General features: G+C 41.5%; 1 protein-coding gene across 1 annotated transcript in view; it reads left to right on the plus strand.

The window, feature by feature from the left end:
• Positions 1-12698, plus strand: part of LOC101464292 (uncharacterized) — a 91811-nt gene that overhangs the window by 22898 nt on the left and 56215 nt on the right. The window contains exons 6-7 of the mRNA XM_004546520.4: positions 4112-4165; positions 4279-4362. Of these exons, the coding sequence (XP_004546577.3) occupies positions 4112-4165; positions 4279-4362 (138 nt within the window). The remainder of the gene's footprint in view (positions 1-4111; positions 4166-4278; positions 4363-12698) is intronic.

Here is a 12698-nt window from a genome sequence, read left to right on the forward strand (position 1 = left end):
AAGAGCGAACCGGAGAGAAAAAGACAGAGGGAATTAATGAGTGACTGAAAGAGAGAGAATGTAGATTGTCTCTGAACCTGGCCGCAGCTGCTTGTGCTTCTAATGAATGGATGGGGGTGGGGGTGGGGGGGACCCGGACAAGACTGTCTTTGTTGTGCCTGTGCCATAGAGAGAGTGAGAGCACAACAGATTTATGTCTTACAGGAAGTCTCCTAGATTTGTGGTGTCACAAACCGCCTACCCCAAGTCAACTTCATGCTCTGGCTTTTAATTAATAGGCAGCATTCATGTATATGTATCTGTTTGCCTCTGTGGCATGTGCCTGTTTTTGAACATTTAGCCATGTAGTTGATCATGTGTGGTTTGGAAATGACTATTAGTTTTGACAGAACAGTACTCATCCTGTCTTCCAGTTTGGCCTCTGCATCTGACATTGGGAGACGTTTAATTAGAACAACAGCTTCCGAATAATTTTGCATTAGATTTATACTTTGTTTAGGGCCCTTAGAAGAGTGGCAACAATGACATTTTCACATATACAGGCCTGTCTTTTGGATTAGCCTTGCTTTTAGTTTTAAGAACAGTTTCAGGGCTACCCTCACATTTGACTTAAGCTGCTTTAGAGAACAAATACTGTAAGGTCTTAAATGCGGCACCCAACCTTAGCATTAGGTCGTGGCACCTTTGCTAATGTGCTAATGGAATTCACTGCGGTGCGCTTAACTGCTGGTCTTAATGTCCAAAACGTGCACTTTTGTAATGGGAAGCCCAAACAGTAGAAGCTACTCCGTGCATTGCAGGTCTAGAACGGGGGGCGAGATGCTAATATTAGCTCGGGCTCACATCAGCTGAGTCATCTCCTCTGTGTCCTTGGCTTATTAACTGATTTAAGACTGATTAGATCAGTCATGCACAGACGTGCACAGGCACACATGCGCACCAAATTTGAATATCAAAATGGAATTGCTTGACCAGTGAAAACTAGATTAATTCAAAATGTTTGCATCAAGGTGTAGGTAAAACGGATGACTGTGCATATTTTTAATGCACCTTGCAGCATTTAGAGCCATTTATGACATTAACTAAAGCTCATGTTATGCAAACACATTTTGCAAGTCAAAGCCACTTATGTTGAGAATGCATGATGCTCCTTTTTTCCCTCCTTCGCCTTGATTTGACGTCATGAGATCATCAGCATAAGTATTGATTTTGCACTCCATTAAATGGAGTTTGAGTTTGCTACAACGTGTCTCGTCTTTTCACAATACCATGCCTAAGTAACAAGAGAGTGTTGCTGAACTGTTTTACGGCATTGTTATATCTGGGCCTTTTTTTAATCACTAGCTGCAGAGATACTTCAAATAGCTTGATAATAAGAAAAAAAAAAAGATAATTAATTTCTGCGCGGACACATTGTGGACCCTATACACCAGAGCAGCATTAGCTTAAATCCCTATTTATCACCTGTAATTGTTCCTTGATCTCACTTCATCAAGGTTATGTAAACAGATTAGATGTTGCTTCGCTCCCAAGAAATTACCACAAATAGCTTTACTTCTCTCCAGTCTCCAGAAAGCATCAAGAACTTGCACTGTTTCTGCCTGGTCAAATCTCCTGACAACCTAACAGCATGGGTGGCGGTGCACATTTGGCACAGAAATCTCCCTCGTTCTCAGTCTTAATTTGAACAAAATAATTTCTGTTGTTGTGGTTGATGTGAGAAACTACTGAAGTTTTCCACCTACTTGATCAGCCCTGAACACGATGTTACAGTTACACAGCTGTCCTGGTAAATAAGAGAAAGTTGTCTGTTAGAGTTGGTTGAGTCAGCCAGTGTTAAATGTGTATGCCTGTGTGTGCTCTCGCACAGGACTGATTGTTTCTACTTCTCTCTGTATATGTGGCAGTTTCCTCTCGAGATGTTAATTCCTCTCCTCCCTGTTGTTGTCATGCTTCCACCAGCAGTGTCTGCACCGGGGAGACGAAGACATATTGGTGTTAATGAAAAGCCCTCCTAAACTATCCTCCCCGCATGAATGTTTAAACATGCTTGTCATAACATTCATTCGCTCACACATGACAGCTAGCATCTGCAGCTGCCTTGCTCGCCCTCAATATTTTATCATACCATCTCCCCTAACCCTACACTAGCACAATGCCTGTGTGTTAGCAAACTGAATTATAATGACTGAAAACAGGCTGTGTTCAGACCCACTGCCAGCACAGGCCATGCATAATGGATTCAGTAACACCAAAAGTCTCATAATGGTACAATTAGTCAATCTTAAATATGAAAGTAATAAAGAAAGGCAAAACAAGAAGCCTTTTTGTTTTTTTTCAAGTAGCAAAAAAAGAAAAAGAAAAGGAGAAATGTACACAAAGATAATGAGAGAGAAAAAATGAAAAGTAAGGACAAAATGTGTAAAGAAGGAAAGAAAGAGAGAAATCCTTGTGTCCATTTACAGTATGCTATTCCAAAGTCCCATAACGCTGCAGGTCAGCAGTTGTGACCTTGGTGGTTTTGACAGAAATGATTCACCATGGTAACGGTTGGTCTGCAACCCTCACTACACCCCCCCACCCCTTATCATTCCCCAACCTTCCTTACCTCCTCTTTTCCAATTTGATTGGATGCACAATTGAAATGTCATGCCTCAGCAAAACGCATCCACACGCACCCGATCAACCACAGTGAAAAAGTGGGGGGGATAAAAGAACTGGACATGTTATACACTTCAAATTATAAATTAAGAGACAGGTCCAGTGCACGCTGGAAGAAAAGAGGGGTTTTGGTCGAGCATCGAATCGCTTGCATTTCAGGTAGCAAGGATAAATATGCATATATGGCTGAAATCATAATCAGAGCTATAGGGTTAATGTTGTGTGATGTACCAGGGGACATAGGCACAGTGCATCAAAGCAGTGAAGGGAGCCATAGTCACTAAATGCAAAGTCAAATGAATATTAATGCAGAACCAATTACCTCAGAGAAATGTTGTCTGTAGGTTAACTTTGCTAACACGTGTGTCTCACCTTTACCGCAGTAGAAGCATTGGGGGATGGGTTGTTGAGGGGCAGCGCTGATGTGTTAGTTTTCTTCCTAACAAGCTTCTCTGTCCCTGCTAAAATAGAATTGTTAAGCAAACAGCTACTCCTCTCCACTTATCTTATTTCAATACGATGCAAGATCCAATTTTTAAAGAGAGGGAAAGTGCAAAGTGAGGGTTACAATTAGGGTGTTACTTGACTGTGGCATTTCTTTAAAATACTTCATAAGCAGCAAAACAAAAAAAAAGTATTTTGCATGTCATACAGCAATGCTAAGTCTCCTCTTTCTCTTTATTTCAGTCTTTAGAGGTGAGCCACATACTTTCTTGTTGTATGAGCAGCTTAGCACAGAGCAGCACTGATCTATGCAGGTGCTGATCTGCACAAGTGACTGTGCCACACTTAAAGCCCCTTCTAAATCAGTGTTAAAGCCTTGATAATAGACCTCACTGACCAATTGATTGGCCTTCATATGTTTACAGCTCACTTTAATTGCCTCAAAAATACCATTTATCAGCCAAGTGTGTCCGCATATGCATGTATGTGTGAGTGCAAGCATGCCCGTCCATTGACAAAAAGGCTTATTGATTTATCAGCATCAGGATTTGTCCCGTTCACCATACATAAAACCCCTGCGTATGTGCTGTTCAAAATGGGAAATGGCCCCATTGATTCCCTTAAGTTGGAGCCCAAATGCTAAAGATTTTTGGATAAGCTTTCTCATTACTTAAGCTGAAATCAATAGGGGAGAGCATGGGTCTAATGAATGAACGGGCCACAGATCAGATGGGGTGTGCTCATCCCTGGCCTGTCCGGGTCGATCCGAGTATGTGTGTGTGAGTGCGTGTGTGGGAGAAAGAGAGAGAAAGAGACATCCGCATGCACTCACACAAAAACGAGCGGACTATTTGGACATCACAAATCTTTTTGTCTGCCTCAGAAAATTCACATTTTAGATCCATTTGTGTCTTTAGGTCTTTCTGCTCACTTGACCCACTTCTGTGCCTTTAGCTTCCACTGCTTCTCGATCCACATTAATGTGCCAAAAATATGTTCTTTTCAGAACCGGAACCATGTGTTAAAATCATGCAAGACACCAAACCCTTATCCATGTATGGTATGGAAATAGTTTAAGCCTCAAAAGTCTGCGTATGGAATTTCAAATATTTGTTATTAATTATTATTTGAATCGTTCTACTTTCCCTTTGCACACTTTCTTTCCCTCTGTAGTTGGAGGCCAGCAGGAAGCAGGTGGAACGTCAGAGGAGGGAGTTATCAGAGCTTCACCAGAAGGAGGAGACACTTTTGTGTGAGGTACAAAGATAAATCATAAACAGACACACACATGCATGCACGTGCACACAACACATACACACACACACACACACACACACACACACAGAGGAACTAACTCGGGATTTAAGATTTAAATACTCAGCATCTACAAATAAAATCTAGATTAGTCATAAATCTTCATGGGAATGTACAGTAATATCGAGTGCATGTGGATGTGTGTCAGCCAGCCAGCTGGTGGAACCAAGAATGTAGCTCACACACGCATACGCGGAAACTACTACCCCTCTTAGTCGCAGCCCCTTTGGCTAACCATTTGGTTTTTCCACTTTCCACTCTTTCCACCCCTTTGAAATATCAAAACAGCACAGAGTGGTGTATCTCTTGAAAATTGTTTTTGGCTGAGTGTGCAGACGCTTCCTCTCAGAGTACATTTACCAGACAACTTCTAACAGTTTCACTTTGTGACTTGGCCAATTTATGGAATTAACTCGATAAGCCGATATTACAAACAGTTGTCACTGCGATTAGTTAAACCAAGGAGTTGCTCGCTAAAAATTAGAAACCTGTAGACACCTAACGCTGATGAAAAATTTATTAAATCATTAATTAAATAGATTTAATTAGTAATATTGCAGTTATTAAATATCACATACACATGAAGCAGGAAACTTAGGAGCTATTTGGTGGATTTATAAACTGTGGCTTTAAGTAGGATGAGCAGTCAATAAATTGTGCATATGAGCACTATCAACAAAGAACTCTGGATTATCACCACTAACCCAGCCCACTTTTCAAACAGTCAACTCCCTATCCCTTCCCCTACTCTCCACCAAGGTGTCCCGCCTTTTCAACTCATAAATATGGAAGGCAAAAGATGATGAGATTCAGGGACAAGAAAGGAATCAAAATCTATTGTAGCGTGTCCTTTTCCCCGTGTAAAGTTTGGATTAAATGTCACACATTAGCATGTGAACTTTTAAATGAGCTTGTTTGCTCTCCACGGTGTGGGGCATGTAAATACCCATCTTGAGAATGGAATGGGGATTTCGTAGTGGAGGCGGTGGTGCTGGTGGAGGTTCTCAAGAGTTGCAGAGTGTAGGACACATTTGAGGGTTGCAATGGGCAATTAGACCCCACCAAGGGACGGGTGTACCAAACAGGTCTATTGACTGCAACCTGAAGTGACAGACATTAGCAGATGGGAAATCTCACTAAGGGATGTGGCTTCTAGTGATTTATGTGAGACAGATGATTGACATGAGAAAACTGACACACACTGTCATGTTTATTTCTGGGCAAAATCCGGTCAGAGTGAAAAGAAATATGTAAATGTTTAGAAAACCACTGTAAGTTTGTTTGATCAAAAAAATTAACTGTTGAAATTTTTATGTACCTTTTATGTTTGCATTTTCATTCTATAACATGTTTAATACGCACTGCTCAAAAAATTAAAGGAACACTTTGAAAACACATCAGATCTCAATGGGAAAGATCATGCTGGTTATCTATACTGATATGGACTGGGTAATGTGTTATGAATGAAAGAATCAATTGTTTGATGGAAATAAAAATGATCAACATACAGAGGGCTGAATTCAAAAACATCTGGAAAATCAAAGTGAAAAAATGATGCAGTGAGTGAGTCGATTTTGTTGAAATTTCTTGTGAGCAACTCAAAATGGTACTCAGTAATTGGTGCTTGTATTCATGTCTGACAAAACTGGACCATGCTCCTATTGAAAGGACGGATGCTGTCCTGAGGGATCTTCTCCCAGATCTGGACCAGGGCATCACTGAGCTCCTTGACAGTCGGAGGTACAACCTGACAGCGTTGGATGGACCAAAACATAATATCCCAGAGGTGCTGCATTTAGCTCAGGTGAGGGTATCAGTTCCTTCATCCTCCAGGAACTGCCTGCATATTCTTGCCACATAATGCTGGGCATCGTGAACTAGGAGGAACCCAGAACCCACTGCACCAGCATGTCTGACAGTGAGTCTAAGGATTTCATCCCGATACCCAATGGCAGACAGTGTGCTGTTGTCTAACCTGTAGATATCTGTGCGTTCATCCATTCCTCACCACCAAACCGCTCATACTGAACGATGAACAGGCAGCATAACGTTCTCTACGACTTCTCCAGAGCCTTTCACGTCTATCACATGTATTCAGTGCTTCGATCTGTGAAAATTAGAGGGTGCCAGTGGTGGACTTGCCAATTCTGGTATTCTATGGCAAATGCCAATCATGTTCCACGGTGCCAGGCAGTGAGCACAGGACCTACTAAAGGACATTGGACCCCCAGGCCACCCTCATGAGGTCTGTTTCTGATTGTTTGGTCAGAGACATTTACACCAGTGGGCTGCTGGAGGTTCTTTGTTGCTCCGTCAGTGCTCATCCTGTTCCTCATTGTACAAAAGGAGCAGATACCGGTCCTGCTGATGGGCTAAGCACCTTCTAAAGCTTTACAGCGCTCCTAAAGTAACTGCCTGTGTCCTGGAATCTCCTACATGCGTTTTGGAAGACACAACAAGCCTTGTGGCTATGACACATATTGACGTGCCATCCTGGAGGAATTGGACTACCTGTGCAAGCTCTGTAGGGTCCAGGCACCAACTCATGTTACCAGTAGTGACACTGACGTTAGCCAAAAGTAGTGAAAAAACAGTCAGAAAAGATGCAGGGAAAAAATGTCAATGACTTGGACCTTTAAAAACTATTTGTGGTTTAAGGGTTGTCTCATTGTTGCCCCTCTAACTGCACATGTTGTTAATTGTATTTACACCAAACTGGTTAACAACCCCCTCTGCTACTTAACTGACCAGATCAATATCCCAGAAGTTTTACTGACTCTGATAAAAAAGTGTTCCTTTCATGTTTTCTGAGCAGTGTATAAGTTCGAGTTGAAGCTATGGAAATAGCAAACATATGGTAAAGACCATAAAAAACAAGCATGTGTCGCTAACACTCACAGAACCTCAGGGTTGAGAGCTCACCAAGTACTATTGTCAGAATATGTGTGTGTGTGTTGACGCATGACCGTATTGTGTATCATATTTGATAACCAAACACCATAATATATGTGCACATATTTCACTGACTATGATTCCCTTTGTTTTAAAATGTGAGTCTGCTTATTTATTGACATAATTTCCTCTCACTGAAGGGCTTGTGTCTATAAAACACATTAAAATCATATTGCAATCTTTGGTTACCCAGGAGTAGCGTCATAGTTCTATTATACTCACTGAACAACAGCATCACAGCCTGTTTATCAATCCAATATCTCATAATGTGCTCTCTGCCTGGTCATTTTGAATATAAAAAGATCTCATACTCCCATTGTACCATATTTCCTATATTTAGTATTAATCTCTTGTACTGACATGAATCTGACACATCCAATATGGCATTTGATTAGTTGTTTTTGTTTTTTGTTTGTTTTATTTATTTTTTTCTGAGTCTCCAGGTGATATTAGATACACGTGCCGAGCTAGTATTATGTTGGTTGTTTCATCTGAGTATAAAAATGATTTAGTGTGTACTCAGCAGGCAGTGTCATTGACTAGCTTTAATTTCACTGCAAGGGTGGGCTTTATTACTCTGCTACTCTCTAAATATGTGTATGTGAGTGCATGTGAGAGAAAGTGTGTGTGTGTGTGTGTGTGTGCACGCGTGTGTGTGTGTGTGGAGTGCCCCCCCCACACACACAGAAAAAAATAGAAAGTGCAAATGAATGTTTCTGTGGACATTCGTTCTGTCTCTTTTCATGCTTATTATCTTTGCAGCATGCAACGTCTGTGCACACATGTGCTGAGACTCTCTTTCGCTTTTTGATGAGCAGAGCTTTCCTAAACCTAACCAAGTAGTTTTCAATACCCAAAGCTAGCAAAGGTAAGACAATAAACTGCAAGTAAATATGAAACCTGCACCCAGAGAAAACTCAATTTTCAGTCTCAGTGGTCAAAAATCAGGTGTGTCTGAAATGTGTCTGGATCTTGTTACTCTTGGAGTGGACTCCGAGTTGAAACACCCCCAAAGCCACGTGGAAAAGTTTTCACAGTACTCTATGAAGTCCTGGGAAGAGTCACCGTTATCAGATGTATCTTGAATGAATGTTTTTTTGTGTTACTTAATTAGTCTCTCACATCATTGTGTATGAATTTTGGCCCATTCATCTTTACAATGTTGCTTCAGTGCATTTGCAGTGATTTGTTTATGCACAGCTCAGTTTTGGTCCTGCCACAGCATTTTAGTCAGGTTGACGACTTTGACTGGGCCTTTTTTCTGCCAATTTGTGCAGATTTGCTGCTGTCACTGTTCTGTTGCATGACTCAATTTCACCCGGGTTTAGCTATTAAACAAAAGGCTTAACATTTGCCTATAGAATACATTGCAATACAGAGGAGTTCATAGTTACCACCTGCAAGGTGCCCAGATCATGTGGTTCCAAAACAAGCCAAAAGCCTGTGGTCACCCCTATTAGGTGTTTGGCCTGATAGGCTGATTGCTTTTGGCCAAACATGGCACTGTGTACAACTCCACTTGGATCTCATCTGTCCAAAACACATTGTTCCAGAAGTCTGGTGATTTGTTGAGATGTAACTTTGCAAACCTACTGCCATGTTTTGCCATGGAAGGACTGCCAGGAGAAGAGGCTTTCTCCTGGCAGTCCTTCTAAACAAGCCATACTTGTTCAGTCTTTTTATTGTACTGAAATGAACATTATCATTTCACATGTTAAATGGGGCCTGTAGAGAAGTAGCTTTTGGGTTTTTTGCTGTTTTCCAGAGTGTTGCATGGTTTGACATTGGGGTGATTTTGCTGGGAGGTCCACTGCTGGGAGGATTATAGCTTTGTGTTAACATGCATCTGAGTGCTCCAGACCAGCAAACTTCCCAAATATATGTTTTTATTAAAGCAACTGATGATCAGTTAATCAAGTGGTAAATGGTAAATGAACCACATCTTATGTAGTGCTTTTTTACTTTACTGGAGTACTAAAAGCACTGATGCACCTGGCTACTATTTACCCCCGAAAACTTTTTTTTCACATGACTGTACATTTCCAAAAGACTTTAATGGATTTTAGACAGTAGGAACATGCATCCATCCAGGTCCAAGTCTCTGGTGCAGCAGTCTGAGATGCTCCAATCTCAGTCTCTACCTCACCTGTTTTTCTTGGGGGAGACACAGAAGCATTCCCAGTCCAGATGAGAGACATTACCTCTCAAGTTTGTCCTGGGTCTGTCCTATCTGAAGCATGATAGGGGCATTAGCAACAAATATTGATATTCCATATTAATCTTTATTTGGAGGACATCTTACATGCACTTTTGTGCAGTGACAATGAACAGTGAACCCTTTGAAATGGGCTGGCTTTCATTAAAAACATTTCAAAAAGGTGACATGAATCTCATTTGAGCCAAAAGAACACAAACCAAATGTGCTAACACACAAACAATTCTACTGGTTCTCATCTTTAAACTCATCCCTGATGGGCATGTTTAATAAATACAAATCAAGCTACACTGTAAATAAGGAAAATTTAATAAAAAAATTTAATAACCAGTTCAACTTCCAAGTACAGCAACAGCCACAAAAAACAGGGTTTGGGGTCCCACACAACATTTGGACTATTTACCGTATGCTTCACCTCAGCCATTTTCTTGTCCAATGTGACCAGATTACTTGAAGTTGTCCACAATATTGTTCAAGGCTTTGGTTCTGAGTGGGCTGCTCAGAAACTGAGCTGTTAAGTTGCCAATTTATTTCCTTGTCCTTTTGCCTCACCCAGCATCTAGCTTGAGCTTTAACTGTTGAGCAGCTCTATCCTGTAACATATTGTGATAGACTTGGACTTCCTTCATTTTCCCCTCAGTAATGAAAAGTTCTGTAGTACTCGAGGCAGCAAAACAGCCTAAAATTATACTTCACATGCTTCACATTTGGGATAGAACAATGAAACTTTCTTGAGTTCAAGGATTTTTTGCATTTCTAAGACAGAGTTATGCATAAATCCTGCTGTATATCTTTGTATATATCTCCAAACATGCTGTTTATTCATCGTCTTCTGCATGCAATTAGCATTCACTGGACGAATCGGCTAAACCAGCACTTGGAGCCGTTCTCACATAACACTCTGGCTAAACTGATGGTCCCGGTGCAAGAAACAGAGGAGCTCCACTTTGACGTGACAAACCTTACTTCTGATCAAATGCTACAGAGCTATAATCATGTTTGTGCCACTGAATTCCTTAACCTTTCCATGACCTCGTTGAATGCCAGCGGCCCAATCACAGAACCTAATTGAATCTGCTCGGCGGCGCCCCCCTCACACCCCTCCCCACCATACCCCAACCCAAATAAAATTGGAGGTGAAAAATGAATACAGCAGTATTCGGTAAGAGAGAAGAAGAAGGCAGGTGACACCAGTGGTGGTGGAGTTGGTGGGGTGGGATTGGGGCGGTGGATCATACTGCGGCTTTATAAATACACAGACGTGCTCACAAACACACACCCAGACACGTACACGCAGTCACACCTTTTTCAATCCTGCAAGAGAATGGGGAGTGGGAAATGACAAAGAGAGAGAGAAGGCGGGAGCGAGGGAGAGGTTGGGCCTAGGTTTCTCATTACCCCCCTGGCCTATTTGGAGGATATTCCTATAAGATAATCTGATTTATTTGCAATTTTCCTTTAAGCGGCTTAGTGTTTACCTCCAAGATTAATATTTTTCTCTGTTATTAATATCAGACTGTAATTAGGAGTGATGTGTCTCGCTAGGCACGGTTCTGTGGCCGCCAGGCAGCTGGCTGGATGAAACTCTTGTTGCGACTCACTTGTTGTGATCCTGTTTCACGAGAGGCGTAAAAGAACAGAGATGGAAGTTTTAAAAGAAGAGACTGCAGGGTAGGGATGCAGAATTACAATTGGGGCATACCTGTCTCTATGTCGAAGTGTATGCGTAGGTGAGTGCGGGTGCAGGACCGTACAAATATGGGAGTTTATGTGCGCGCGTGTGAGTGTGACAGTGTGATGGCCCCCTCTGATTGATAAGGTGTCTGTGCCGGCTGCAGATTGCTCTTGCTGATTGCTTCTGAGAGCTCCAGCTGATTTATAATCAGAGCAGGATGAAGGATTGTGCTGTGGATTGCTTATCTGTTTATCCCCTCACAACATAAACTGACAAATTATCATGTTGAACACCCCCCCTCACCCACCCACCCACACACACACACACACACACGTGAAAGGGGAAAAAAACACATAATAATGTTGACCTTCTTATTAAATATAAAGGGAAAGAGAGAAAGCATGCGAGAGAGAGAGAGAGACACTGTCATATAATTTCACAGACACACACTGGCCATACGGAACATAAACAGCTCTACTCTTCAGCACATATTTTCATGATTGCACAAAGGAGTGCAATCAGTCTCAGTTGTTTATATACAAAAATGTCAACATGTCAACATCACATATCAAGTTACGTTGCAATTAGCATGTTTCAGGCACTTCGCTTTTTTTTTATTCGCTTCAATCAAAAAAAGAAAGTATTCAAGTATTATTTGGAAGCTTCTTAGCCAGTGATCTCAAATATCGATTTGTATTCATTTATGGCCTTTTGTTTCATTTGTGCATTTTTCTATTCCTTGTTGCTTAACGTGCCTCACTGTGTGCAACGGCATTTCTTATATGCACAATCAAATTCTTAATCTCTGAACCATGCGAAAACTGACTCGGGAAATAACAAATATGCCGACTTTTATGGTACTTAGTGAAGTGATTCTGATTGTATTTAAACTGTTGTGTTTAGTTGTAGTAAGAATAAAATAGCTGTTGCTTTTGACAAAGAAAATGGCATATGATGTGAGACTAATTCCAATTGGCAAGGCAGGGTACAAGCCGGTAGTTTTAAACGCTGACAGGTTTTGTATGCCCTATGGCACTGTGACAGCTCTGTGTGTGTGTGTGTGTCTGCCTCTGTATCTTTCTGTCTTTCTCCCTTTCTCTTTTCCCAGTCTTACCTGTCTGTCTGATGATGCTACTTTCTCTCTTTTCACCGTGCTTGTTTGTAAATGCACACAGACAAAATTATGAAGGGAACACAAAAAACACAAAGTACAGGAGTGTATGAATTCAGACGCACACACACACACACACACACATGTGCACACACACAAAACACACGCACACACACTGACGAATGGCAGCAATTAGATGGGGAAACCAAGCATGTGAGGACAGAGGAGCGCTGAGGGGCTGCAGCCTGCTGTATGGAACGTGCGTTTGTGTATGTGTGTGTGTGTGCACATGTTATATGTTTGTGTGCATTTGATAGGTTTTTATC

The sequence above is a fragment of the Maylandia zebra genome, linkage group LG9 (genome assembly GCF_041146795.1).
Source record: "Maylandia zebra isolate NMK-2024a linkage group LG9, Mzebra_GT3a, whole genome shotgun sequence".
NCBI classification, from domain to species: domain Eukaryota; kingdom Metazoa; phylum Chordata; class Actinopteri; order Cichliformes; family Cichlidae; genus Maylandia; species Maylandia zebra.